General features: G+C 39.1%; 1 protein-coding gene across 1 annotated transcript; it reads right to left on the reverse strand.

Annotated features, from left to right (window-relative positions):
- Positions 1-1,057: 1,057 nt before the first annotated feature.
- Positions 1,058-26,002, reverse strand: mkrn1 (makorin, ring finger protein, 1). The gene is made up of 8 exons (XM_061913233.1): positions 25,868-26,002; positions 23,222-23,353; positions 10,962-11,134; positions 7,903-8,129; positions 7,612-7,826; positions 2,855-2,965; positions 2,629-2,776; positions 1,058-2,118 (listed from the first exon to the last, which is right to left on the reverse strand). The coding sequence occupies exons 1-8, from the start codon at positions 25,939-25,941 to the stop codon at positions 1,906-1,908; spliced, it is 1,293 nt and encodes a 430-aa protein (XP_061769217.1). The 5' UTR covers positions 25,942-26,002; the 3' UTR covers positions 1,058-1,905.
- Positions 26,003-26,702: the final 700 nt, after the last annotated feature.

Below are 26,702 nucleotides of genomic sequence, written 5' to 3' on the forward strand. Positions count from 1 at the left end.
GTGGCAAGTTATGACATGACTAATCATTAGACAACAACAGACAGACAACTCATCTCAGCGAGACGTGATTAAACCCAGATGAAAGTTTTCTGCTAAACAAGGCATCTCCTACGAGTTCACATGTCGCTTATAGAATATATTCATAGAATGGCAATTTTCCACCAATCTGAGGTCTCTCAGCTGCAAAGCTCCCAACCGCGCCACACCGTCTCCTTCCATGAGAATGGTTCAAGTTTAAACAGTAAACATCATCATTCAAGTAGTGTTTGTTTACATTGTTTTATATAGTATTTACAATTCTCATCTGCTGAGCTTGGTTTGTGAAATAAATTGTAAAAATAGTCATTGAACAAAATCTAAATAAACAAAACAAAAAACAAAAATTACCTTAAAAAATCAAATCACAGAACCATACACATGTTCAAGTGTTGAACAGTTTTCCTCCAAAACATATTACCTTTTTTTAAACATTGATCGTGCATGTTGTAAAGTAATCAACAATTTGAAGGGTTTATTCAAGTATTTCATGAATTGATATTATCCGTCAAACTCAGCCTCAAAGTCACCTGGTCCAAACACATGATTGGCTACACAGCGCTTCCACTTGTCTGTGGAACTTTGACCGGAGAAGCAAAGGAGTACTGGTCCATGTCTTGGTCTGAAAATGCAGAAATAACTCAATTCTTCAATAAATTCCTCTCCTTAACAGTTGCATGCCCTCGATCAGCAGGTCTTTTTTCCTCGATTGTAAGATGGAGAGGCTAATTTCTTGCTGGTGTTAACACTAGCATGACAGCAAGCTAATGTTAGCATATTAACATCGGTCTGGCGGGGTGAAAGAAAACTCTGGAGCTTAGTTAAGTTACAGGGAAAACATGCAAACTCCACACATAAGCAAACCCAGGACCTTCTCCCTGTAAGGCACAAACGCTAACCACTCAGTATATGGATTTTAAAATATGGCGTTATTCGCACGCTCTTCACTGGGCCTGATTTGAGACTTGGGCCATTCCAAACATGGTTGACTTAATTGTGGCTCAAATGGACTCCACAGAAGCAGGTTTTGATAATAAACTTTAATTTCAAGTTAAGATGGAGGGCCGTGGAACATAGAAAACACACATTTCAGTATAAACATATGCATTCCAACGGACTTCAACAGGTTGAAACCAGCTACCAAGCATGGAGAAGTATTTGACATATACAATCCAAATGTAACTTAATTTAAAATAACAAAAGTTAAATGAAGCCAACCGGTAAGGAAATTATTTTTCATTGGACTTTTGGTATGACACCATTGCTGTGTCCCAAGTACATGACGGTTAGCGTTAGACCATTGCAAGGAACAAAAACAAGGGACAGTTTTTAACTTTTACATTATTCCTCTTGTGAGCTTAAAATGTGCAATGAATGTATCTCAATGCTCCCCAAAGTACAGTAAATACATTGCAGTACACCAGGAACATGGACATGGTTACTAGTTAGCACAATATAGAAGCTATAAGAAGGGAAGGAACAGTTCTTGCCTTGAAAAGATGGAATATCTTACAAGTGCTAATAAATGATGAGTGTCTGACGTATGTACAAAAGCCAGGTAGATGATCAACAAGTGAAACCGAGGTCCACAAATAAACTTGTTTCAGCAAAATCTGAATACATTTTGTGATATTTTTTGCTTGGAGAACACCAGGATAAAACCCACAGGGATAGATGTCTAGAAAATGTGCACTTTTCTTACTTTCATCTTTTTAAAGAGTTTTTATGAATGGCCTGCTTAAAGGCACTGCCACAATACAAGAGGGAAGGAGACGCTACTGTCCATCACTCGCACAAGACAGTCCATTCTAGGGTTTAGTTATTTATATATATATATATATATATTGAGAGAGAGGAGGTGGGGTGCAGTTATAGGTAAATCTCGTAAAAATCATCCAAATCCTCGTGAAACAAGTCCCATTCGTCCTCAGAGTCAGTCACGTCGTCGTCGGTTCCGGCGGCGAGTAGCATGAGAAGCATTTCGCTCAGCTCGAACGTCACCATCTCGTCGTCGTCATTATCGAATGAGTCGTTGCTTCCCCGCTCGTCCAGGATGTCCCACAAGCGCGTCTGTCTCGAGTTCTAAGGGTGAAAGAATCATTGTGTTGGTTTCCTGCTCCTTATTCTGTGCATCATCATTTTTTAGGACGTGAGCTGAGAAAGTTCAATGATCTGTAATGACTGACCAGCAGAGGGCGCAAGAGCACATTTAAAATAAATAGTAAAAGAAAAAAAAAGAGGGGTGGGGGAAAAATGTCCCCACTATACTATACTTCTACAGTACTCATGATAATACACATTGTTACATTGGTTTTGCAAAAAACATTTCCATTCAAAAAGTTTAGAGTAATCAAGATAAGTAAACAAAAACAACTATTTTAAACATAGGGGGAATGTGTAATCTAAAAAAATGTAAAAAAGTTATGATCATAAAACTAATATACACTTTGTCACTTATAACAAAAGGCCGATATATATTTTTTTTATACAAAAATTCGAATATTGTTACACTATGCGTCACTCGGTGAAAAAGTTTGAATCACCTTGCAGAAGCAGAAGTCATTTAGAAACAAACAGTATGTCGATGGTTACCCGGTTCCTGCTGCTGTTGGACCCGGTTTGTCTCCGCGGAGGCTGAGCTTCCTCCAGTCGCCCGTCGGGAAAAGCGTGCTTGTAGAAGCAGTTGGACCCAAAGGGACACGTTCCACGCCCCTCGTTAAAGTACCGGCACGGTTTGCTCCTGTGAGGACCAAATGAGAATACAAACATCATTACAGAAACGTAATGAAGAAAAGAAATGCAGGGTGTGCTCTCTCACCCCATGCCTTCTTTGTACGTCTGGATGAGCTTCTGCTTCTCTTCTTTGTCTTCCACCCAGTACTCGCTCGGGATGACAAAGTTAGAAGTGATTCTGCATTCTGGACAAGATCTGTACCAAATATACAACTTGATCACACACAGTTGTTTGTCTAAACATTTAAATGTAGTTGTTCATGTAAATATTACAACTATAGCCGTTTGTGTAAATATAGAATATAGATATTAATATTCATGCAAATATTTCAACATAGATGCTTATGTAAATATTAGAATATACAGTCATGGCCAAAAATATTTGCACCCCTGCATTTCTGTCAGACAATGCACAACTTCTCCCAGAAAATTGCTTTGGTATTCACATGTTTATTTTTTTTTATTTGTTTGCATTGTAACAACAAAAAAACCCAAAAGCCAAATCTGATATTTTACGCAGAATTCCAAAAATGGCCTGGACATAATTATTGGCACCTTTTCAAAATTGTAACAAATAGTTGTATTCTAAGTAACAGGTGCTGGCAATATAGAAATGGCACTTGCAGCCAGTTAAAATGGAGAAAAGTTGACTCAACCTTTACGTTGTGTGTACTGGACTGAGCATGGAGAAAATAAAGAAAGTGCAAATAACACCTAGAAGATTTGAGAACCAAGATTGTGGGAAAGCATGGACAATCTCAAGGCAACAAGTCCATCTGCAGAGATCTAAATGTTCCCGTGTCTCCCCTGCACAATGTCATCAAGAAGTTTAAAGCCCATGGCACTGTAGCTAACCTCGCTGGACGTGGACAAAAAAGAAAACGAAGGATTGTTAGAATTGTGGATAAAGAACTTCGATCTACTTCCAAACAAATTCAAGCTGACCTGCAGACATAGGGTACAACAGTCAGCTCGCACAATCCCGGCGCCTTCTCCATGAAAAGGGACACTATGGTAGGAGACCCAGGAGAACCCCACTGCTGACACAGAGACATAAAAAGCAAGACTGGAGTTTGCAAAAACTTACTTAAGGAAGCCACAATCCTTCTGGGAGACTGTCCTGTAGACAGGTGACACTAAAGTGGAGCTTTTTGGTAAAGCACATCATCACACCATTTACAGGCCCCATCCCTACAGTCAAACATGGTGGAGGTTCAATGACCGGATACCTTGACTGTTTGCATGGCATCGTAAAATCTGTGGACCACCAAATAATTTTGGGGCATAATGTAAGACCCAGTGTCAGAAAGCTGGGTCTCTGTCAGAGGTCATGGGTCTTCCAGCAGGACAACGACCCATAGCATACTTCAAAAAGCACACAAAAATGGCTTAAGACAAAGCGCTGGAGAGTTCTGAAGTGGCCATCAATGAGTCCAGATCTAAATCAGCAGTTGAGGGAAGGCACCCGTTAAATCTGATAGACCTGTAGCCGTTTGCAAAAGAAGAGTGGTCCAAAATTCCAGTAACAAGGTGTGAGAAACTCATCGATGGTTACATGAAGCAATTGATTTCAGTTATTTTTTCCAAAGAGTGTGCTACCAAATATTAACTTGAGGGTGCCAATAATTTTGTCCAGTCCTTTTTTGGAGTTCTGTGCAAAATACTATCAGATTTGGCTTTTTGGGGTGTTTTTGTGTTGTTCCAATGCAAACCAAAGAAATAAACATGTGAATACCAAAGCCTTTTTAATTTCAACACCTTTCTGGGAGAAGTGGTGCATTATATGACAGAAATGCAGGGGTGCCAATATTTTTGGCCATGACTGTAGAATATACAATATAATACAATATAGCTGTTCATGTAAATATATAACATGGATGATCATATGAATATTAGTATACAATGTAGCTTTTCATAAAAATATTACAATATAGCTGTTCATGTAAATATGATATAGTTTGTCTAAATATCAAAATATAGTCGTTTGTCGACAATTAAAAAAAAAAATTGCTGTTTGTCTAAATATATTGAAATATAGCTGTTCATGTAAGTATTAAATAGTGGTTGTTCTTGTAAATAAATATAAATGTTCATATGAATAATATTAGAGAATATAGTTGTTCATTTAAATATTAGAATACAGCTGATCATATAAATATTAAAATATAGTTTGTTCATGAAAATAAAGAATATAAATGTTCATACAAATTTGAATAAGAGATTATAGGTGTTTATGGAAATATTAGAATATAGCGGTTCATGTAAAAATTAAAAAAATGGTAATGTAAATATAGATGTTCATATGAATATTCATAATAGAGAATATAATTATTCATGGAAATATTAGACTGTAGCTGTTCGTGTAAATACTAGAATGTAGCTGTTCATGTAAATATTAAAATATAGCTTTACATGTAATTATAGATGTAATTATGAAGATTATTATAAAATACAGTTTGTTCATGCAAATATTTCAATACATGTGTAATGATTGATTGATACTTTTATATTGATTTATATTTCACAATTTCAAGTATATCGATCTATGCTCGGCGAGGGATAGGTATCGATCAAAGATCGCTTTAAAAGAGAATCGATCGATTTTATCGATACTAGAAAAAGGAAAATATTGGATTTAAGAACAGTAGACTATATGAAGTTTACCACTTTTAATATTAAAGTAATGATTAACATTACGTCTACTCTTCAGTCTGTGGCGTTATTAAAACAAGTTTCCGCGATGCACCGACTCCCGGGAAGTAATTTTATGAGAAAGAAAGAATTACAAGAGATGGATCAAGGACATTATGGAAATGAGGAAGGGGGCAACGCCATCAACAGGGATGAGGGGGAAATACATGCTTCCGCACACATGGGATGCTGTCCTTCATCGGCGATGCCAAGGCAAAGAACAGATGGCCGGGCCAGGAAACTTTATTAGGCAGGTAAATCTACTGTTAAAATGTTGGTTACTGAACTTTTATTGAAAATTGCTTGAACGTTTAAAATGTGAGCAGAACATGTTTATTGCTGGTTTTTCAACCTAAGGTGTTGGTTTTACTTTATTCTTTTATTTTTTTGTCCTGTCCAGCCCCTCAGGCAAAGTTGGACTTTATTCAAGTAAGATGTGAAGGCATTGGTCATTAATTGTTGTTTATGTGCTTGTACCCATTATTAATTTATACATAATTCCCTTACAAGAAATAACAGGAATAAAGGAAACTTCCCCTGCAGTGTCCCGTATCCACTATGTATTTCACAGCCACACTGCTTGATTTGTTTTGCTAAAAAGTTACTGAATCGATATCAACTCAATACATCGTATCGTTTAAAAAATATATCGTTCCTGAATCATATCAGCAAGCACAAATATTGAATCGTTGTTAAAACAAATAGATACACCCAATATTTTCATTTAAATATAACAATACAATAATTAATGTGAATATTAAAATACAGTTCATCATAAATATTATTAATGTGAATATTGATCTAAAATAGTTGTTCATGCAAATGTTTCAATATGACTTTCATGTTAATACTTCAATATAAATAGATGTTCATGTTAGTATTATAATATATTTGGTCATGTAAAAATTGTATATAGTTGTTCATGCAAATATTTCAACATAGACCATCCATCCATCCATCTTCTTCAACTTATCAAAGGTTGGGTCGCGGGGGCAGCAGCATAAGCAGGGAAGCCCAGACTTCCCTCTCCCCAGCCACTTCGTCTACCTCTTCCCGGGGGATCCCGAGGCGTTCCCAGGCCAGCCGGGAGACATAGTCTTCCCAACGTGTCCTGGGTCTTCCCCGTGGCCTCATACCGGTTGGACGTGCCCTAAACACCTCCCTCGGGAGGCGTTCGGGTGGCATCCTGACCAGATGCCCGAACCACCTCGTCTGGCTCCTCTCGATGTGGAGGGGCAGCGGCTTTACTCTGAGTTCCTCCCGGATGACAGAGCTTCTCACCCTATCTCTAAGGGAGAGCCCCGCTCTGGTGGCGGGGTTTACTGCTAGCAGGGTGTATAAAATAGTCAGGAAGTCTCATGAATACAAGGGAGTATGGGTATTTGTTGTGTTGTGTTTATGTTGTGTTACTGTGAGGATGTTCTCCCGAAATGTGTTTGTCGTTCTTAATTGGTGTGGCTTCACAGCGTGGCGCATATTACTAAGAGTGTTAAAATTGTTTATATCACAAACATTAGTGTACTCTGTGTCACCCAGTATGCCTTGCAGTCATGTACGTGTTGCTGCGGAAGCCACACACAACATGATGCTGGACTGACAAGCAGATCGTACATGCTGTAGTAGGCGACAAAACCAATGGATTCATAGCATGCCCTAATACTTATTATCTGGGTGACTACCGGCAGTCATTCAGGAGAATAATAGCGTCTCTTATTGTCTTCTTCGCTTTATGACACGGGTCTTAAATGGCTCTTTGAATGGCAAAGGACACCGATCCCAGAACCATGTATATCAAATATTTCCGGATGGTTCAACCGCCACCCGCCCGAATTTAATTAAAATCTATTTTTTCGTCATGTCAATCGCCCGACCCGCGGTTTATCCGCAGACTCCGCGGATGAGACCGCAAACCGCGCATCTCTAATGTGCATGTATATATTACAATATAGTTGTTCATGTAATTATTACAACATAGTTGTTGATGTAAATATTAGAATATAGTTGTTCATATGATTATTAAAAAGAGTGTGTTTATGAAAATGTTAGCATCTTGCTGTAGATGTAAATGTCCAGTGTTGCTTCAAACAAACACATTCCTGCCCACCGTTGAAAAAGCTCAAACATGATTTCCTTTTTCCAAACATGACTCACTTGATGATTCTGCTCTCAAACTGCCGGGCGCTTCTCCACCTACGAATGCACTTCAGGCAGTAGCAATGGCTGCAGTTGGACAGGATGCCAAAGCGACGCTCGCTCGGGTTGGTCTTCTCAAACACCACTTCCATGCACACTCCGCACATCATGTCCTTGCTGCGCTGGATGGCAAAGGAGATCTCCATGTCTTTCTCGTGGGCTTCGATGCAGGCCTAGCAGAGAGTGAAAGGGTCAAGCTGACATCCCTACAAATAAAAGATGGATTTCATCATGTCAGGTGACAAGCACCTTCGTGTGCTCCGATCGCTGGTCCTTGTCGGTGGGGTGGAGAACCTGCAGTCCGCACATGTCGCAAATGTCGCCGTGGAGATAGACGCAGTTCAGGCCATAGCGGCACTCTCCAACGGCGGCGTATGGACAAAGTTGCTTCCTCAGCTGCTCTTTGCTGTGACGCGTCGCTTCGCTGTCAAACTCCTCGATGAGGGGACCAGGGCTCTGAGCGTTCGCCGACTCCGCTAGAAACACAGGAAAAATACATTTTTTACATTGTGGCAAAATTCTTGATCAATCGACCAATTACTGTACTGAAATACTTTTCCCTACGCTTTGACCCTTAAAGTTTATAAAGAGTGCAGCTAATTTATGGATTTCTCTTCACTAATGGCCATTATGTTTTGTCTTCAACAAATAGTTTAACACCAACAGAGACACTGAAAAGGTGTGGTATTGTTTGTGCTACGTAGCCCCCTTTTAAACGAGTTCGCTTACTGCAGGTGCTGCGGGTTGAAAATGTACTTCCTGTTTCACGCCGTATATCTTGTTTTGTCTGCTTTTTGTCTGCTATAAGTCCAAAGCTTTTCTGCTCGAAACAATTATTCATTCATCACTCCAAGCAACGTTTGTAAGTTTTAGAATACAACAAACACTTCATACTTACTAAACCGTCCCATGTGTGTCTGTAGGAACGTTTTCATGCATAATTGTTAAAAAAAGTTAAAGTTAAAGTACCAATGAGTGTCACACACATACGAGATGTGGCAAAATTATTTTCTGCATTTGACCCATCACCCTTGATCACCCCCTGGGAGGTGAGGGGAGCAGTGGGCAGCAGCGGTGCCGTGCCCGGGAATCAATTATGGTGATTCAACCCCCAATTCCAACCCTTAATGCTTGTACGTGCTACTGTAATGTAATCAAGTTAGCGTTAAGAAATATGCTAACACGGTTACAAGTGTCTATGTTAGTATTATTAACTTAAAATGGCATGATTGTTTCAGTTTTGTAAATTCACCAAAATGTCGACATGGGCTTTTTGAGTCTGCTTAGCCCATTAGATCCATCGCGAGATACCGTTCGATTGCGGCGGATGAATCAGTCGATCGCCAGCCAGGCATAAAAAAAAAAAAAAAATTGTCCTAAAAATGATCGATCAACAATCTTCACTATAGAGGTGGGGAAAATAATCGATTTCAAGACGCATCGCAATTTAGACATGGACAATTATAAAATAAATCGATTAGTGAATGTCAATTAATTAACAATTTATTTATTGTAAATAAAGTAATGCAGACAGTTCTAAAACGTGGCTGACTGCGACAAGCCACTTCACCTACAGACCTGACGTCCCTTTCGTCACTTGATTGACATTCGCGGCTCCTGTGGATCTTGTTAGATGACGCAAGCTCAGTATTAAGAAAAAAAGCGACTAACAGGAAGGCAAGAAACAGTTTTTATTTCAACAGACTGCTGTCAAAAGCCTAAAGACTGTTGCTGTCTTCGCAATAAAAAAAAAAAAAAAGACTGCTTCATCCTTCCTGCACTGACAAAATAAGAGTCCCAAAAGCTAGCAAGCTAAAGAGTTTTGCCTCATTGTATTTATTGTAAAGTATTTAAAAACAAGTATGGAAGCTGGACAAATAAGATGCCAAAAACCAACCTCTTTCATGTGGCATTGGACTGAAAGGAGGACTTTTCTAGCCCACAATGTAAATTATCAGCAATACTGTGAATCCTGTCTGATTCTAATCAATAAAAGTAATCAGAATAAGGTATTACACCAATTTATATTCTTGTCTTCATGAAAGAAAGGAATGCATGTATATGTTATGGTTTGGGTTTATTTCAAACATGCATACAATAAAAACATGATACGTGTGTGTGAAGATGAGGTAGATTACCTCGACATGGTCATTTGAAAAGTAACTCGCCTTCTGAAAAAGTGTGGGCACCCCTGGTTTAGCTGATTGGAGAGCTAGCTTCCGCAGCAAGTGGGTCCGTGACGATGACTTCTGTTTTGCTTGATCAGCCATTGTACTGCCGAGTGACATGGACCGTTTGGAAACAATTAAAGTATGTAATATGGAAATATTATTGTAGCAAAACGTGTATCTCAATCACAATCTCAAAATGTGTAATCCAATTCACACGTGTGTGTACCAATGTTTGTCTGTATATCAATCTGTGTGTGTATCTAATCAGATTTTCATGTGTGTGTTTTAAGTTGTCTGTCTGTATCATGATTTGTCTGAGTGCAAAAAAAAAAAAAATCTCTGTCCTGTCCAAATTTTGATTGGGCTTGTGTGTAAAAAAACAAATAAGTGTGTGTGCGTATTTAGGCTTGTGTGAAGTAAAAACCCACTATTTGGTGTTTTCTTTTACACATGACTTTTGCGACACCACTACCGTGTACGTGTTGTCTGTCTGTCTGTCTGTACAGCGATTTGAAAGTGGAAAAAGTTTTTTCTGTAACTCCCTCTGCCTTTCCATATACTCACCACCAGTCGACGCCTTGCAGCCATTCATACTTGTGTTGCTGTTGAAACCAAGAACAATGGACTTTTCATTACTTGCTGTAAGTAAATGTTCATGTTTTAGCACTGAGTGGTCAGAAGTATTTTTGCATTCAAATAAATATTAATGTGAATGACAGAGGTCGGAACGATCGCATTTATTGAGATACACGTTAGATACTTTGAGATACAAGATAATACTTCCAAATTGCAAAAAAAAATTTACAAAATATTTTGTACCGGTATATATCTGCGGCTAATGGTTTGATGCGGTTAATATATGTAAAAATATTTATTTCTGTGAAAATTTGGTGGGTGTGGCTTCAATACAGCTGCGCTCTGAAGCCTAGAAAGTACAGTAAGAGGATGAGCTGCACTAGTTATCCTTTCTACCCTTGATTGATAAACAGCAGCAATGAGTGGCAACTGTACCCCATACATAATTAATATTGACAGTGTTGTGCATTGCCTATTTAGAGGAATTGCTGAAAAGGAAAAGTACCCACACCGTTGAATTGACACTGCACTTCCTCGGACCTCTCAGAAGTCATTACTCACCACGTCCACAGTATGGCTGGCCTGGGACAAATTCTGCAGCATTGACCCAATCTTGTGCCCCTAGGCCAGGCAACGGCCCACTGAGCTCCGGATCGGGGTGGCTGCTCCGGGAGGTGGAAGGCAATGGCTCGGGTGTTGGCAGGTCGTCTTGTGAAGGGTTGTGGTGTTCAAACCTATGGAAACATACAGAAAGAAAACACAATGGTAATGGGGGAAAGAAAAAATGATGTGGCAGCCTGTTAGTCATTAGATTGCACTTAATAAAGTTTTAACATGGAGAGTTTGACCCTGCACAAAATATTGTTTTTAATAAATACAAGACATAAGACCTGTTTTTATTACAAGTAAGAAAAAAAAAATATGAATGGCAAGTCTTTAAAAAGTTTTCCATCATGCCAAGGTTACAGTGTGACAGGAAACCAATTTCGCAAGGGAGTACATCGTGATTGTGCGGGTGCTTTTATGGGATGACGATACGTGGCAGTTTCCATATGCTGCAATGAGAATATGAACTGTGGAGAATATGAACTGATTTTTGGTCCAGAACATACTTTGCTTTATCTATCAATCCATTTTGTACCGCTTGTCCCTTCTGTTTTTATTCATTATATAAATATGTCTTGCTACTTTATGTTGTATATTTTGTAAATGAGATTTCAATTTTATTTGATCATCCATTACACCCAAAATTATTTTTCCTTTACTCTTTCAGTGTCTACTCCGTCTATTTGTATTTGACTTTTTTTCCCTGTTATTGAAAAACACTTTGGTTTTACTGAGATTCAAATATATGGTTTGACAAAAACAGACTCTTTTTAATTTGCTCATTTATTCTGTTATTATTTGTACACTTGTGGTCTTTGTGTGGAGTTTGCATGTTCTCGCCGTGACTGCATGGGTTCCCGCCGGGTCCTCCGGCTTCCTCCCACTTCCAAAGACATGCATCTGGGGATAGGTGGATTGGCAACACTACATTGGCCCTGGTGTGTGAATGTTGTCTGTCTGTCTATCTGTGTTGGCCCTGCAATGAGGTAGTGACTTGTCCAGGATGTACACCGCCTTCCACCCCAATGCAGCTGAGATAGGCTCCAGCACCCCCAGCAACTCCAAAAGGGACAAGCGGTAGAAATGGATGGATGGATTATTTGTATTACCATGTGTGTTTTCTCTCCTGAACAAAACACTGTTGTCTCATCTGCAAATAATACTAATTTTAAGTTCTTTGTAACTTTACAATATCGTTTGTATACATGAACAATTTTGGTCCAAGTATTGATCCCTGGGGTATTCCACACATTGTTATATAGACAGTCGATGGTTCTAAAAATATGTAACATTTTGCATAGATTTTGCTGTAGAGACATTGGAAACAAGAGAGCCCCGAGCAGGCTATACATTTACAGTGTTTCCCTCAGAAAATGTGTTAGTTAAGGAGGGGGCGTCGCCTGGGATAGGCGGCAGGACTTTTGTGAACCCCATTTGTGAACCCGTTCTCAAACAATGGCAATAAAACTCTTCTGATTCTGAGGAGGCTTCACGGTGGCAGAGGGGTTAGTGCCTCTTCCTCACAATACGAAGTTCCTGCAGTCCTGGGTTCAAATTCAGGCTCGGGATCTTTCTGTGTGGAGTTTGCATGTTCTCCCCGTGAATGCGTGGGTTCCCTCCGGGTACTCCGGCTTCCTCCCACTTCCAAAGACATGCACCTGGGGATAGGTTGATTGGCAACACTAAATTGGCCCTAGGGTGTGAATGTGAGTGTGAATGTTGTCTGTCTATCTGTGTTGGCCCTGCGATGAGGTGGCGACTTATCCAGGGTGTACCCCGCCTTCCGCCCGATTGTAGCTGAGATAGGCGTCAGCGCCCCCCGCGACCCCAAAAGGGAATAAGCGGTAGGAAATGGATGGATGGATGATTCTGAGGATGGGGAAGGGGGTGGGTGGGTAGAAGAAAAAGTGTAACTCCGCCTGTCGCCATCACATCTCCACGTCATCGCTGCCACCACAGCCTGGGGGGGAATGGACTACAGACTGATTACATTGAACACATTGTTTATTAAAAACATAACCAAATAACATTTTTTAATAAAAAAAAATATTAAAGAAATAAAGAAGCCTACAATTTTCGGTTGTTTTCCGCTCCATTCGCAGAATGGCGATATACGATATATATCTTGATTTTTTCTCCGTTAAGTATAAACAAAACACAAATAAGGCCCAGTCACCTGAGATACTAAGTATGTCATTAATATGACTTAGTAAGACAATATTTTCACTTTGTAATTTGATGTTATCCATTCATCCATTTTCTACCACTTGTCCCTTTTGGGGTCGCTGGAGCCTATGTCAGCTGCATTCGTTGTTAGGCGGAGTACACCCTGGACAAGTCGCCACCTCATCACAGGTAGTTTGATGTTAGTTTGTCTAAATTGTCAGACGATCGCTTCTCTGATGTCTCCAACATTTCCAGAAGTCTCTTCTTTATCAGGATGTCTTCTTCTACTGCATTCAGCAACTATATCTCGATTGGAAGTTTTCATTTTTAGTCTGTCGTGGTTGTGGCTGTTGAGTTTTGCCTAGTGACAATAAAACATTTGTATAATGATTTTTACAAAATTACATTCAATAATTATGAATACATTATTTGGGATAAACCCACTTCAGCACAGGTGTAATATAGTGACATGTTATTTACAACATGTCAAACGGCCCTTAACATCGTCGGGAAACAATGTGTCAATAAAGCACTTCAAAGTTTTTTTATTTTGACAGAAAAAATATATATTTAATGCAACTGCAGTGTTACTTAACTCAATATTATTTATTACAAGAAACTACTTAAAGCATTTTTAATACAACCCTATTTAAATGTATCTAAAACCGCTGAACTTTAATATATGCTTGCCATCTTGACTTCTGATTCCACATTGTTGAAAGTGGTCATCTGAGAGCATTTGTAATTGCAGTGTTTTGATGCCCCAGATGTACAACATCTAGCTGCCTTTTAACAATATTACTTCCTAGCAATGAAGTTAGCGCCCACATACCTGAAGTAGAGCTCTTCTCTCTTTCACCACAGAAGATTGTGGATTGCTCGCATTGGAATCTTGGTGCTCTTGTACATCATTCAGCATATCTTTGTCTGTGACCAGGCTGTCATGGGTGAATGGAGAACCCCAACTCCTGTGAGAGCTTGTGTCAATATCTGATGTTTCTATTCCAAATTGAATGGATGTAGTTGATGGAGAACCGCCCCAGATCTGCTAGCATAGTTCAAAGTAGAGCAAAACAACTCTATTGTAACCACTTCTTCCACCTGCGTCGACTACTTAATTTAGTGGAGATAGTTGTTTTTGTGATATCCTCTTTCCGATGAGGAAATTGCCCAGATGTCCCTCCAAGTCCGTACCGTTACAAAATAGATCTGCTCGCATAGTTCGAAGTAGAGCAAAACAACTCTATCGTAACCACTTCTTCCACCTGCGTCGACTGCTCAATTTAGTGCCGATAGTTGTTTTTGTGATGTCTTCTTTCCGATGAGGAAATTGGTCAGATGTCCCTCCAAGTCCGTACCGTTCCAAAATAGGGTAAGAGTGTCAGTCCTGGGTTCAATCCTGGGCTCGGGATCTTTCTGTGTAGAGTTTGCATGTTCTCCCTGTGACTGCGTGGTTTCCCTCCGGGTACTCCGGCTTCCTCCCACCTCCAAAAACATGCACCTAGGGATAGGTTGATTGGCAACACTAAAACAGCCCTAGTGTGAGAATGTGAGTGTGAATGTTGCCTGTGTTAGCCCGGTGATGAGATGGCGACTTGTCCAGGATATACCCCGCCTTCCGCCGGAATGCAGCTGAGGTAAGCTCCAGCACCCCCCCCCCCCCCCCCCCCGACCCCAAAAGGGAAAAGCGGTAAAAAATGGATGGATGGATGGATGATGTCACCAGACTTGGACTGGCAAGTTTCCCAGTCAACACTTTGTTGAGTTTTGTTAACTTTAAACTCCAAAATGATGCTTAAATGTGACTCTACTGCCCTGCCAGTCCACAGAGATAATTCTTTCTTGCCGTGACCTGCCATTTTTGCTATATGCACCCTCCGGAAATGAAGTTTTGGATGTTTCTGATTGGTTTTAAGTCCTAGGCCACAGCGCCTCCAAGTATTTTGGCACGCGTATGACACTCAGTGTATGCGTTTGCTTGGGGACAGTAATAGTTTTTTTTAAATGCGCACGTGTGGCTGGAGATCTTAAGACGTTAGTTTAGGCGGTGGTTCTTTGTTGTTAAGGCGGCCGCCTTAACAACAAAACGCTGTGGGAAACCCTGAGTTAGATATTCTACGTGCTACATAATTGTTCACGAGCGGATTATATTTTCAACTAGTCCATTCCCAAACACAGTAGGCACTGATAAAAGTAGTTTTTAGGAAGATCATTCCTTAATTTGCCTGTAGATGGAGAAACCATTGTCTCACATTAAAAGGCTAAGTTAGCTAAACAACAAATTCAGCTAACATTGCTAACATGTCTTTAAAACATTTCTAACCTCTTGTTATTACATACCGTTTCATTGTCTCCTGTATTGCCACAAATAGTAGTCACCAAGCCCGCCATTAAAAGTATTTTTCCCCCGGAAATCCATCTTATTGTGAGGTCTGTGGTTGAAGCAAAGCTTTGAAGTGACTTCTTCACAGTGGAAGGCACATTGCCACAAATCATAAAAGTTAAAAGGCACTTTTTTTTAACTTCAGATCAGGCTGAAAGTTTGTGTAGTGACATGTGTTGGTTAAAGCAAACAGAGGATTTTATTCCATTGGGTTTCTCCGTCAACACACAAAATTCATTAATTACATAAATTCAAATTGCTGAGTCTAGCAAAGAGGTTTGGATAAATGCCAACCATACATGGATAATCTGTTTAAGTCACATATGACAAAAAAAGTCACAAAAGGAGCAAATTCCAAAAGGACAGTTTTTCGGAATCAGAATTAGAAGTACTTTATTAATCCCAGAGGGGAAATTAAGAAATATAAGGGAAGGCAAGATTGTTTTGTACATATCTCTTCAATACCTCCACAGAGTGATTTGAAACCTTCAGGGCTTATGCAGATCCCAAATACATATAAGCAGGTACAATCAGGTAAACAAAGTTGTTTTGTCATAATAAGGCCCCTTTAAAGTGGAATTAAATTATACTGAAGGTCCTGGGTTTGATCCTGGGCTCGGGATCTTTCTGTGTGGAGTTTACATGTTCTCCCTGAGACTGCATGGGTTCCCTCTGGGTACTCTGGCTTCTTCCCACCTCTAAAGACATCCACCTGGGGATAGGTTGATTGGCAACACTAAATGGGTCCTAGTGTGTGATGTGAGTGTGAATGTTGTCTATCTGTGTTGGCCCTGAGATGAGGTGGCAATTTGTCCAGAGTGTACTCCGCCTTACGCCCGAATGCAGTTGAGATAAGCTCCAGCCCCCCCCCCCCCGAACCCGAAAGGGACAAGCGGGAGAAAATGGATGGATCGATCCACCCTGTAGACATGGACAGCAGCCAATGCATACAGTGGTCTAAATACGACCCTCGCTCCTCCAGCCACCTCATTAATCGTCGACGGCTGGTACACTCAGTGCACACATTAAACACTGTTCCCAGAAAGACACTCGAGTGCTAGATAAGGACAAGGGGGCAGGGGTGGGGGGTGCTGTAGCTGTACATAAATAAATGAGGAGTGATGCAGATGAGTGAACCTGGGGAACCCGGCAACAGCAGAAGAGAGAAATTGAGAGTGTTATGCAATTGCTATGCAGCACGCAGTGCACTCTGTCTGGCCCTGGGGGCTACAAAAGCCGGGGGGCGGGAGGTGGGCATCACTGAGTCCTGCACAATAGACAGCCTTTTACAAACCCCCACTTCGGCTGCCTTTTCTTTTGCGTCTTAATACCGGGTACAGAAGGTAGACAAGCCAAACAAAAGAAAAAAAAAGAGGGCATCCTCCAATCACAAGGACAGAGGAATGTGACTTGTCAACGACGGCAGCCGTGACTCAATGCATTACAGTCTTCACAACAAGCCCCCTAAGGTAGCTTATAAGTGCTGGTGTGGCGGTTGTTGCACTGCTCTGGTAACTATGGGGATGCTCCTCAGGAGCCAGACAGCGTCTAGTCGAGCTACGTCTGTCTGGGTATCTTGACAACAGCCTGGGTGCGTAATCTGCCTCTCAAAAGGGACCTGCATGTTTTAAGCCTTTTCTTTTTTTACGGCATATACATATATCAGGGCTTGAATTTAACCACAGCAACTGCGGCAATAGCCGTAACCGCCCTCGTCATTTGCCGTAAGGCCCTAAAAAATTGACCAACATCGGCGGAAAGAACATGCCCCGACCACCCTAGACTTTTTACTTTTCAATGGGCTAGGGATGTAACAATAAACGGTATAATGATAATTTGCGATACATTTCCTGATAGATAAATGGATGGATAGTACTTTATTGATTCCTTCAAGAAAGTTCCTTCAGGAAAATTAAAATTCCAGCAGCAGTGTAAAGAGTTGAGATCAATTAAAAAAAGTAAAAAGTAAATAATGGGGGCTTAAATGGAAACAAAATAGAGAAATATTACAAAAAGAATAAAAAATAAAAAGCAACAATGGGAATGAAAATACAAAAGTAAAATAAGAATATAACAAGACAAAGCAGGCAGTAGTGACCATGTCATGAAAACGTATTGCACTGTTATTGTTTTGCATCCCCTGTCATCCTAGTACCCCCCGCCCCAGAGAGGAGTTGTACAGTCTAATGGCGTGTGGGACAAAGGAGTTTTTGAGTCTATTAGTCCTGCACTTGGGATGAAGCAGTCTAGAACTGAACAGGCTCCTCTGGCTACTGATAACGCTACGCAGAGGGTGACTGGCATTATCCAGGATTCTCACTAGTTTGTCAACAGTCCTCTTCTCTGCCACCGTCACCAGTGTGTCCAGTTTCATTCCGATTATAGAACCGGCCCGCCTGATCAGTTTCTGATTTCTTTGATGGTTAGTAATAAGTCTAATTTTTTAATTACCTAAACCTTGTCATTTATTAATGCATTTTAGGCAACACGAAGTCAAGCGCATGGGCACTAGCCTCATTTAGCTTGATAATTATGGCGGACTAGCTACACAGACTTTGCTCGGGACATTTCCCTTCAGAGTAAACGGAGCCAAGCGCTTGATTTAACGTAATTTTCCCTCGCTAACCGGCTTGCATTTAAGAGTACACTGCTGATAGATGGCGACTGATGTGGACAATATTGGAGACAGACGAACTTGTCCCCACACTAAAAGTACACAGCGAAGAAGAAAAACTATTTGATGTTGCTTATATTTTCTCAATACAGCGTCTATCAGCTGCTGTGACAGAGATAACATGAGGAAACATGTAGCAGGTGATGTGTCGTGAACGCTGTCACAACTTGTTTATAAAGTCTTTAGTTTGTGGACTGTGATGTTCGCTAGTCCTTTATTTAACTGCAAATTGCATCAGTGTTCAAATAACATCAATACTAGCTAAAAAATGTTGTCATCTCATCGAACGAAGGCTGTGAAGTTTGTTTATTCGATGTGAGAAGTATCACTCCTCTTTATAAGAGAAGAACAAAGCTTGTTTATTAGACTTAACCTTCATTAGCCAAACTGCTTCGTGTTTTATTTTAATATCAACAAATAAAAATACGTTGTTTTTTTTTACATTGCTTGTTTTTTTCACGTCACAAAGGTAATACTTCAAAAAACACTCAAAACACAGCATTTTGTTTGCTTTATTGTGTATAGCTAATTCCTATATGACATATTTCTGCTCAAACTCTAAAAGGATCTGTCCCGATACATCATCTAGACGTACAGATAAATGTATACAACTTACAAAAGGAAAGAACAATGTATCCCTCTATCAAAATGTAAAAATAGAGATAAAAGGTATCATGAAATGACAAAAAGCTGACAAGTTTATAAAATGAATGACTAAAGAAAAACAGTTACTCAGGGCTCGAATTTAACCACGGCAACCGCGGCATCTGCCGTGACCGCCCTTGTCTTTCACCGTAATGCCCCCAAAATTGACCAACATTTGCAGCAAGAACATGCTGTGACCGCCCTTGACTTTTTACTTTTTAATGGGTAAAGGATGTAACGGTAAACGGTATAATGATAATTTGCGATAAAATTCCCAACGGTTAATAATACAGTCTAATTTTTTCATTACCAAAAAACTGTCATTTATTAATGCATTTTTAGCAACACGAGTCAGGCGCATGTGCTCTAGCGGTGTTTAGCTTGATAATTATGGCGGACAAGCTGCACGGACTTTGCTGCGAAGATTTCCCCTCGGAGTAAACGGAGCCAAGCGCTTGATTTAACATAATTTTCCCTCACTTTTGCAGAGTGCGTTTAAGAGCGCAGTGCTGCGTTTAGATGGTGACAGGTGTGGACAATATTGGAAAGACGCACTTGTCCCCACACTAAATGTATACAGCAAAAGAGAATACTATTTGATGTTTTGCAGCAGGCAATGTGTCGTGAACGTTGTCACAGCTTGTTGATAATGTTTTTACTTTGTTGACTGGGATGTCCACTAGTCCTTTATTTATGGGCGTGGCGCAGTGGAAGAGTGGCCGTGCGCAAACCGAGGGTCACTGGTTCAAATCCCACCTAGAACCAACCTCGTCACGTCCGTTGTGTCCTGAGCAAGACACTTCACCCTTGCTCCTGATGGGTGCTGGTTGGCGCCTTGCATGGCAGCTCCCTCCATCAGTGTGTGAATGTGTGTGTGAATGGGTAAATGTGGAAGTAGTGTCAAAGCGCTTTGAGTACCTTGAAGGTAGAAAAGCGCTATACAAGTACAACCCATGTATTTATTTATCATTTATTTATTTAACTGCAAACTGTGTTTAAATAACATCAGTACTAGCTAAGATATTTTGTCATCTCATTGAACTGTACAAAAGCTGTGAAGATTTTGTATTCAAAGTAAGAGGTATCACTGCAGGGTTTTTTTGGGTTGGCCAAACTGTTGTACTGAACCACTAAGGAGCTTTTGGAGAAGAACAACGCTTGTTTATTAGACTTCATTTTCATTAGCCAAACAGCTCTGCATTTTATTTTGATATCAAACAGTAAACGCCATGTTTGTTTTACATTGTGTTTTTTTCATGTCACAAAAGGTATTATTTCAAAAATCCTTCATGTGACACATCATTTTCTTAATGTTTTATTCCATCCATCCATTTCCTACCGTTTGTCCCTTTTAGGGTCCCGGGGAAAGCTGGAGCCAATCTCAGCTGCATTCGGGTGGTAGGCAGGGTGAACCCTGGACAAGTCACCAACTCATTGCAGTACAAGGTTTTATTGTTTATAGTTAACTCCTATAGGACATATTTCTGGTCAAACCCTTATTGGATCCGTCCCTATGCAGCATCTACATATAAATGTACATAACTTATACATTGTATAAATAATAATAAAAAAAACTCTATCAAAATGTAAAAATAGAAATAAAGGCATCAAAAAATTTTATTTATTTTTTGTACAAAAAGCTGACAAGTTGATATTATTAAATAAAAAAATAAAAAATACTTGTCTTTAAAATGTATGAATAGCCTTTTTATTAGACATTGCCAATTACATGATAGATAGATAGATAGATAGATAGATAGATAGATAGATGGATAGATGGATAGATGGATAGATATTGATTCCTTCAGGAGAGTACCCTCAGGTACATTCACACCCTATCACTGCATTACCTGACAATAAGTAATCATGAGACATTTGTGATTTGGGGCTATATAAATAAACATTGATTGATTGATTTTAATATTGATAACAATAATCTTAATTATTACTTTGGCCATAATTGACAGCAATAAATCTCATACATGAACACTATTTTTAACTATATGGACAAAAAGTATTTTTGTGTTTGTGTATATATATATATATATATATATATACATATTAGGGCTGTGAATCTTTGGGTGTCCCACGATTCGATTCAATATCGATTCTTGGGGTCGCATTTCGATTATAAATCGTTTTTTTTGATTCTCGATTCAAAGACGATATTTTTCCAATTATATATATATATATATATATATATATATATATATATATATATATATATATATATATATATATATATATATACAGTGGGGCAAAAAAAGTATTTAGTCAGCCACCGATTGTGCAAGTTCTCCCACTTAAAATGATGACAGAGGTCTGTAATTTTCATCATAGGTACACTTCAACTATGAGAGACAGAATGTGAAAAAAAAATCCAGGAATTCACATTGTAGTAATTTTAAAGAATATATTTGTAAACTATGGTGGAAAATAAGTATTTGGTCAACCATTCAAAGCTCTCACTGATGGAAGGAGGTTTTGGCTCAAAATCTCACGATAAATGGCCCCATTCATTCTTTCCTTAACACGGATCAATCGTCCTGTCCCCTTAACAGAAAAACAGCCCCAAAGTATGTTTCCACCTCCATGCTTCACTGTAGGTATGGTGTTCTTGGGATGCAACTCAGTATTCTTCTTCCTCCAAACACGACGAGTTGAGTTTATAACAAAAAGTTCTATATTCCTTTCATTTGACCACTTGACATTCTTCCAATCCTCTGCTGTATCATCCATGTGCTTTCTGGCAAACTTCAGACGGGCCTGGACATGCACTGGCTTAAGCAGGGGGACACGTCTGGCACTGCAGGATTTGATTCCCTGTCGGCGTAGTGTTACTGATGGTAAACTTTTTTACTTTGGTCCCAGCTCTCTGCAGGTCAGTCACCAGGTCCCCCCATATGGTTCTGGGGTTTTTGCTCACCGTTCTCATGATCATTTTGACCCCACGGGATGAGATCTTACGTGGAGCCCCAGATCGAGGGAGATTATCAGTGGATAATTGCTCCCACAGTTGATTTTTTCACATCAAGCTGCTCGCCTATTGTAGATTCACTCTTCCCAGTCTGGTGCAGGTCTACAATTATTTTCCTGGTGTCCTTCGACAGCTCTTTGGTCTAGGCCATACTGGAGTTTGGAGTCTGACTGAGGCTGTGGACAGGTGTCTTTTATACAGATAACGAGTTCAAACAAGTGCCATTAATACAGGTTACGAGTGGAGGACAGAAGAGCTTCTTAAAGAAGAAGTTACAGGTCTGTGAGAGCCAGAGATCTTCTTTGTTTGAAGTGACCAAATACTTATTTTCCACCATAATTTACAAATAAATTCTTAAAAATTCCTACAATGTGAATTCCTGGATATTTTTTTTTCCACATTTTGTTTCTCACAGTTGAAGTGTACCTATGATGAAAATTACAGACCTCTGTCATCATTTTAAGTGGGAGAACTTGCATAATCGGTGGCTGACTAAATACTTTTTTGCCCCACTGTATATGTATCAAGTGTTCATTCAAGGCTAAGGCAAAATACTGAGATATATATCGTGTATCGCGATATGGCATACAAATATTGAGATATTTAAAAAAGACCATATCGCCCAGACCTACATACGACTTATTACTTTTTAAAGAATAAACACCACATTACGTTACTACTTACAACAAAAATTATCTGAGTGCTCTCAACACTGGTGATATAGCCATAAAACACAAAGGCAATCTGAAAATACCGAGGTATTAGTTTTGGTCCATATCGCTCAGCCCTAATGCTAGCACAGTTTAGTGAAGTTCTCTTTGTTTAATTGAGTGTTACGGTAGTCCTTATAATGGCTCTGTGTTTATATGTATGAGTGCACGTGTACGCTGTTTGAGTGTTAATAAAGAAATTGTGATATTTAAGACATTTCATACTGATCCCAATTTTTTCTGTGCTACAAAAATTATTACGTGCAACTACATTTTTTTTTTTTAGTAACAAGTGCTACTACTGAAAAAGCTAAGTGTATAGCCCTGTGGTAGCACGGTGGACAAGTGCCACGGATACTTGAGGTCAATTATTAAGACATTTCGAAGTACATTATGTCATAATCACAACAGCTGCCATTGACAGCAACATGTTGACATTTGGATGCTGCAGTTTCAGGTATCGTATCTCCTAAAGGACTTCTAATATTCAAAGGAAAGCCTTGCCAGCAACGCTGCCGTCTACTGTTTGGCTGTGCCAGCACCTTGTTTTAGACGAAGAAGTCGTTAACAGAGCAACTGACACTTGAATCAAACACTTGGTGTAATGTTTGCTCTAACATCCATTTTATAACAGCTTTGATTCGTTTGCCAACCGCTCACCTGCAGCGATCCCCAAACGCACAGTTTCCCTTCTGAAAGAACTTGCAGAGCATGGCTGCAGGCTGGCTGCTCGTCAGATCGTGAGAATAGCGGCAGTTGTCTCCTTCTTTGCATAAACCGTGCAAAAAATATCTGCAAATAAAAGGGGGTCATTAAGCCAGGGACATGTGCCATTCAAACTGTTGAACAGTAGTTCAGTTTTGTCAGAGTATATTTACATTAAAACATTATAGGATTGTTTGTCACCCCATTACTGATCTTTTTATTTCAACCTTGTCTGTTAGTTTGAAGTATTTATATTTCTTTCTGTTATGAATGGTGGCGGTTACTAAATATAACTGTCAAGGGACAATTGCAGTAGTGCTATTTGTTGTTAACCGTACAGCAGTGAAATAATAATTTTCAAGAAATCAGGGATATCCAAATTTTAAAGGAAAACTAAAAGGATACAGGTATTATTTTGTCTATAAAGATACCGAAACCAATCCAATGCATGTCAATACATGCTAAGCTATCTGAAAACAGCATCTTCATCTTATTTTGTCTTAAAAGGGTCATATTATGATGTTTTTTCTACATTTAAAAACACTTCCTTGTGGTCTAAATACAAGTTAAAATTGTGCATAAATAATGTTTTACAGACCCTTTTAAAGCTGTTTCTTGACTGTTTTTTTCAGGATGCACCGTTTTGTGGGCGGTCATTCTTAAGTTCCTCCACTTTGACAGCGTCTTCTCCCCACCATCTTTGTTGTAGTTTTTAGTGCTTCCATTTGAACTAGACGCTACTTTGTATTTAGAAATGGCACAGCGGAGGATGCATGTGCATGTACGAGCCAGTCTGGATAGTGAAAAATAAGGAGCTTATTGACTGCAGGGTCGGACTACAATGGCAGACCCGTGCAAAGCATTTTGGATAAATCCATACCATATGGATAATCATCAGTGCAAAAACCATCACATGTTTTGCAAATTACAAACAGATTGTTTCCCGGAACTATGAAGGAAAGCAAGATTATTTTATGAATATCTCTCTGCAATGCCTACACAACACATTTTCAGGACTAACGCAGATCCCAAATACACAACAGCAGGTACCAACAAGTAAGAGAAATTGGTTTTACAAAATTACGGAATGATTCAGGAACTACGATTCGATTAAATAGTGATTATTGATGCATCTTAATGTATATTGATGCAGTTTAACATTTATTTTAGTTTCACTCAATAAGCGTTTATTCCTTACAACTTAAGAAAAAAAATCATTTGGAATAAGAAACAGTTGAATTAATTCCCACATATTCAATTTATGAAAATGTGTGCAAAACTGGACCATAGGTGCCTGATAATAAAAGGAGCTGGTCAGGTCCCTTGGTGAGGTGGCTCGCTGCAGTCACCCAAATTTTAGAACTATCTGCGTATATTTATGGACAATAAATAAATCAAATATTTACATCTACACATCGATTCTGTAATCGTCCATATCCGAATTGCGATGCATCTAAAAATGTATTATTTCCCCCGCCTCTACTCAGCTGCTTCCAGCCACACTGTACAACGAACAGGTAGTGAGGATAGCTTCCTCCATTTTAACTGATGTGTCTCACTACACAGCCATTTTCAGCCTGTCCCTTCTGGACGGAGGCTTTTAGTCCCAAGAAGCAATACAAAAAGACCAAATGCAGTTTTGTCCCAGCTGCCGTAACATAACTATACAATGTGTCGTCAATGTTTCGTTCATATTTGTTTTTCTATGTGTAATTTATTCTTTAGTTTTTTATATTTTGTTCTGGCTTGGTCCAAATTTTGTCTGATTGTGATTCTATATTTTATATTTTTTTATGGGGAAAAATGATCTAATTGTGATGGGAAACACTGGATTCATTTACAATTTGTATTCTTACTAATGTTCTATTTTTTTTTTTTTACTTTTTCCTGTAAGTTTAACGGATTGTCATAATCGTGCCAGATGCAAAACAAGTTTACCTTAGTGTACTGATAAAGTAACCTGCCCTGTCTAACAGAAGTTTTTCATAATATGGATTTTATTTCATTTTTACAATATGCAGAGGGCCAATAAAAAAGGCAGCTGTGGTCCCAAAATGGCTCCCGGGCTGCACTTTGGACAACCCAAATGCAAACCATTTAACTACAATACCTATATGGCCAGCTAAACTAATAACATAAAAGCAATACAATTCACATTGTCAGTATATATGGATTAGTCATGACTTAATAGTAATAGTCGATGACATGACAAAAACATGCTCGTTTAAGCTTTTAACATGCACCTAAACAGATTGCTCACCAGGCAGTAGTAGTCGCTTTATTAGTTCTAAGGAAAGCAGGTCACCACTCTGCCAGTTTATGGAGTTAATGTCACTTAGCTGCAACGTCTTCATGTTTTTTTTAAATTGCTTTGAGATGCTTCGGGGCGTAGTTTGTCGTCTTACTCGTGTCATCAAAGCCCAAAAAAAGTCAGTTGTATCTCACAGCTAATACACAGCAAGGCAATAACAAGCATAGCCGAGCCTCGCTAAAACGCTGTTGTCAGCCCATCGACAACTCTTCGAACAGCAATATTTTGACGTTAAAATGCAAGCAATGTCCTCATCATCGAAATTCTGATAGCGGTTCTTCAAGTCTTACCTGCAGGTTACGTGTTTGGTCCAACCTCCTGACACCGTTGGGGCCGCTGTGGACGATGCAGCTGCTTCCGCCATTGCTGTTTATGTTGAAGGTGCCGGATGTTCCGGACAGCTCCGCCGCATTTCGGACTTCTTCGGTTATCTCCGGCTGTAGTCGGAGTTTGCGAACATCCGACGACCTCGCGCCATCTTCCGTCACGATGATTTAATGCAGTCAAAGCAAGACGAGCGACAATAATATTACGTTGATCTTTAATATATACCAAATGTATATTATTATAAGGTGTATATATATATATATATATATATATATATATATATATATATATATATATATATATATTTTTTTTTTTTTTGTAAAAAAATCATTGGCAGCATTTGTATAAGCGGTAGAATAGGATGGATGGATGGATGTTTTAGCATTAACAACACTGTCTTGCATCTGCAGTTCCTGTAAAACTGATTTCTTATATATATATATATATATATCCATCCATCCATCCATCCATCCATCCATCCATCCTATATATATATATATATATATACACATATATATGTGTGTATGTATATATATATATATATATATATATATATATATACATATATGTATATATATATGTATATATATACATATATGTATATATATATATGTATACATATATATGTATATATATATATATATATATATATATATATATATATATATATATATATATATATATATATATATATATATATATATATATATATATATATATATATACAGTGGAGCAAAAAAGTATTAAGTCAGCCACCGACTGTGCAAGTTCTCCCACTTAAAATGATGACAGAGGTCT

This window comes from Nerophis ophidion, linkage group LG10, assembly GCF_033978795.1.
Source record: "Nerophis ophidion isolate RoL-2023_Sa linkage group LG10, RoL_Noph_v1.0, whole genome shotgun sequence".
In the NCBI taxonomy this organism is placed as follows: Eukaryota; Metazoa; Chordata; class Actinopteri; order Syngnathiformes; family Syngnathidae; genus Nerophis; species Nerophis ophidion.